The sequence below is a fragment of the Penaeus monodon genome, chromosome 33 (genome assembly GCF_015228065.2).
Source record: "Penaeus monodon isolate SGIC_2016 chromosome 33, NSTDA_Pmon_1, whole genome shotgun sequence".
Taxonomy (NCBI): Eukaryota; Metazoa; Arthropoda; class Malacostraca; order Decapoda; family Penaeidae; genus Penaeus; species Penaeus monodon.
Window position 1 is genome coordinate 7,440,826 of NC_051418.1, and position 1,227 is coordinate 7,442,052.

The window sequence follows — 1,227 nt, forward strand, 5'->3', positions numbered from 1 at the left end:
CTGAAATAAAGGTTATTAACAATAATAACACTACTAAAATAGTGAATATGGACCGTCCACACAGTTCTACCTTCAGAGGCTTAAATACAAACTAGACCTAACTGCCCCAAAACTCACCTGGTAACAACTCCACTCTGTTGCACGATTGTTGAGAGTCTCCTTGCATGTTCGTCCTTGCCAATCCCACCAACAAAAACAACTCTCTCTGGCTCTCCCAACACCCACGAGAAGACCCGTGAGGAGTTGAGGGCGCAACCTCCTGCCGTGTACTCGACAGGATAACTGTCAACCAGAAATTTTACACTTAAAATGATGTCTTCTTATAATCAATTATACCAAATCTATATGAATGAGATTTAGATTGGAGTCTATTCAAATGAAGATACACCCCACACACAAATAACAATATGAAATTTTCAAACATGTCACTGTTATCTAAACTAAACTGCAACACATTTTACATATATACATATATTATTGTCATTTGCCTATAAACCAACAGTGTAATTATACATCTGAATAGCATACAAATAACAAATGGCAAATGGCCTTCAAGTCAACTAACACAGAGAGTCTCATATATGTCAGAAAATTGTTGGAATCCACTGATATCCATTCTTGGAAGTCATTTAATGCTATTATCAAACATATCATATCTGTGAGTGAATTGTCACACAAGCCTGCTGATCCTCATATAATGTTAATATTATGTAAAAAGCCCCTTGTATGTATTATATGACTGTCTAGGCATAATGCAAGATAACTTTTAGTAAATTCAAAAAAGTATCTAATTCCATTACAAAATTTATCAAACTATAGCCTATATTTCCTTTCCCATCATCATTTTCCTGGAGCACACATAACTGTTATTATTAGTAAGAAAATGATAAATACAAGAACATAACTTACTTTTCCTTAACCTGACTGAATATTGCCCGTTGTTTATTGCTGACTTCAAGTTGTCCATCAACTGGAAGGCCAAACTTATCATGTAAACTTCTGTCCTTAAGAACTGCTGTCATGTCCAGAAGTGGGTTCCCAAAGGCCACAAGCAGTGGTTTTGGTAGGTCTTCCATCTGTAAAAAAAAATAATATATAAAAAATCAATGAAACCAAGCCTTTCAAGATGCCCTGCATTGCAGAGCATGGAATTCCCCAACACAAAAGCATAAATTTGACACATGGGATTTGGTTGACTGTCCACCCTTTCTTGCATCAACTATCCCT

General features: G+C 35.9%; 1 protein-coding gene across 1 annotated transcript in view; it reads right to left on the bottom strand.

Annotated features, from left to right (window-relative positions):
* The window catches only part of LOC119593970 (adenosine kinase-like), an 18,715-nt gene that overhangs the window by 3,839 nt on the left and 13,649 nt on the right, over window positions 1-1,227 (bottom strand). Inside the window, exons 2-3 of the mRNA XM_037942991.1 lie at window positions 910-1,076; window positions 118-282 (exon numbers count right to left, since the gene is read on the bottom strand). Coding sequence (XP_037798919.1) covers window positions 118-282; window positions 910-1,076 — 332 coding nt within the window. The remainder of the gene's footprint in view (window positions 1-117; window positions 283-909; window positions 1,077-1,227) is intronic.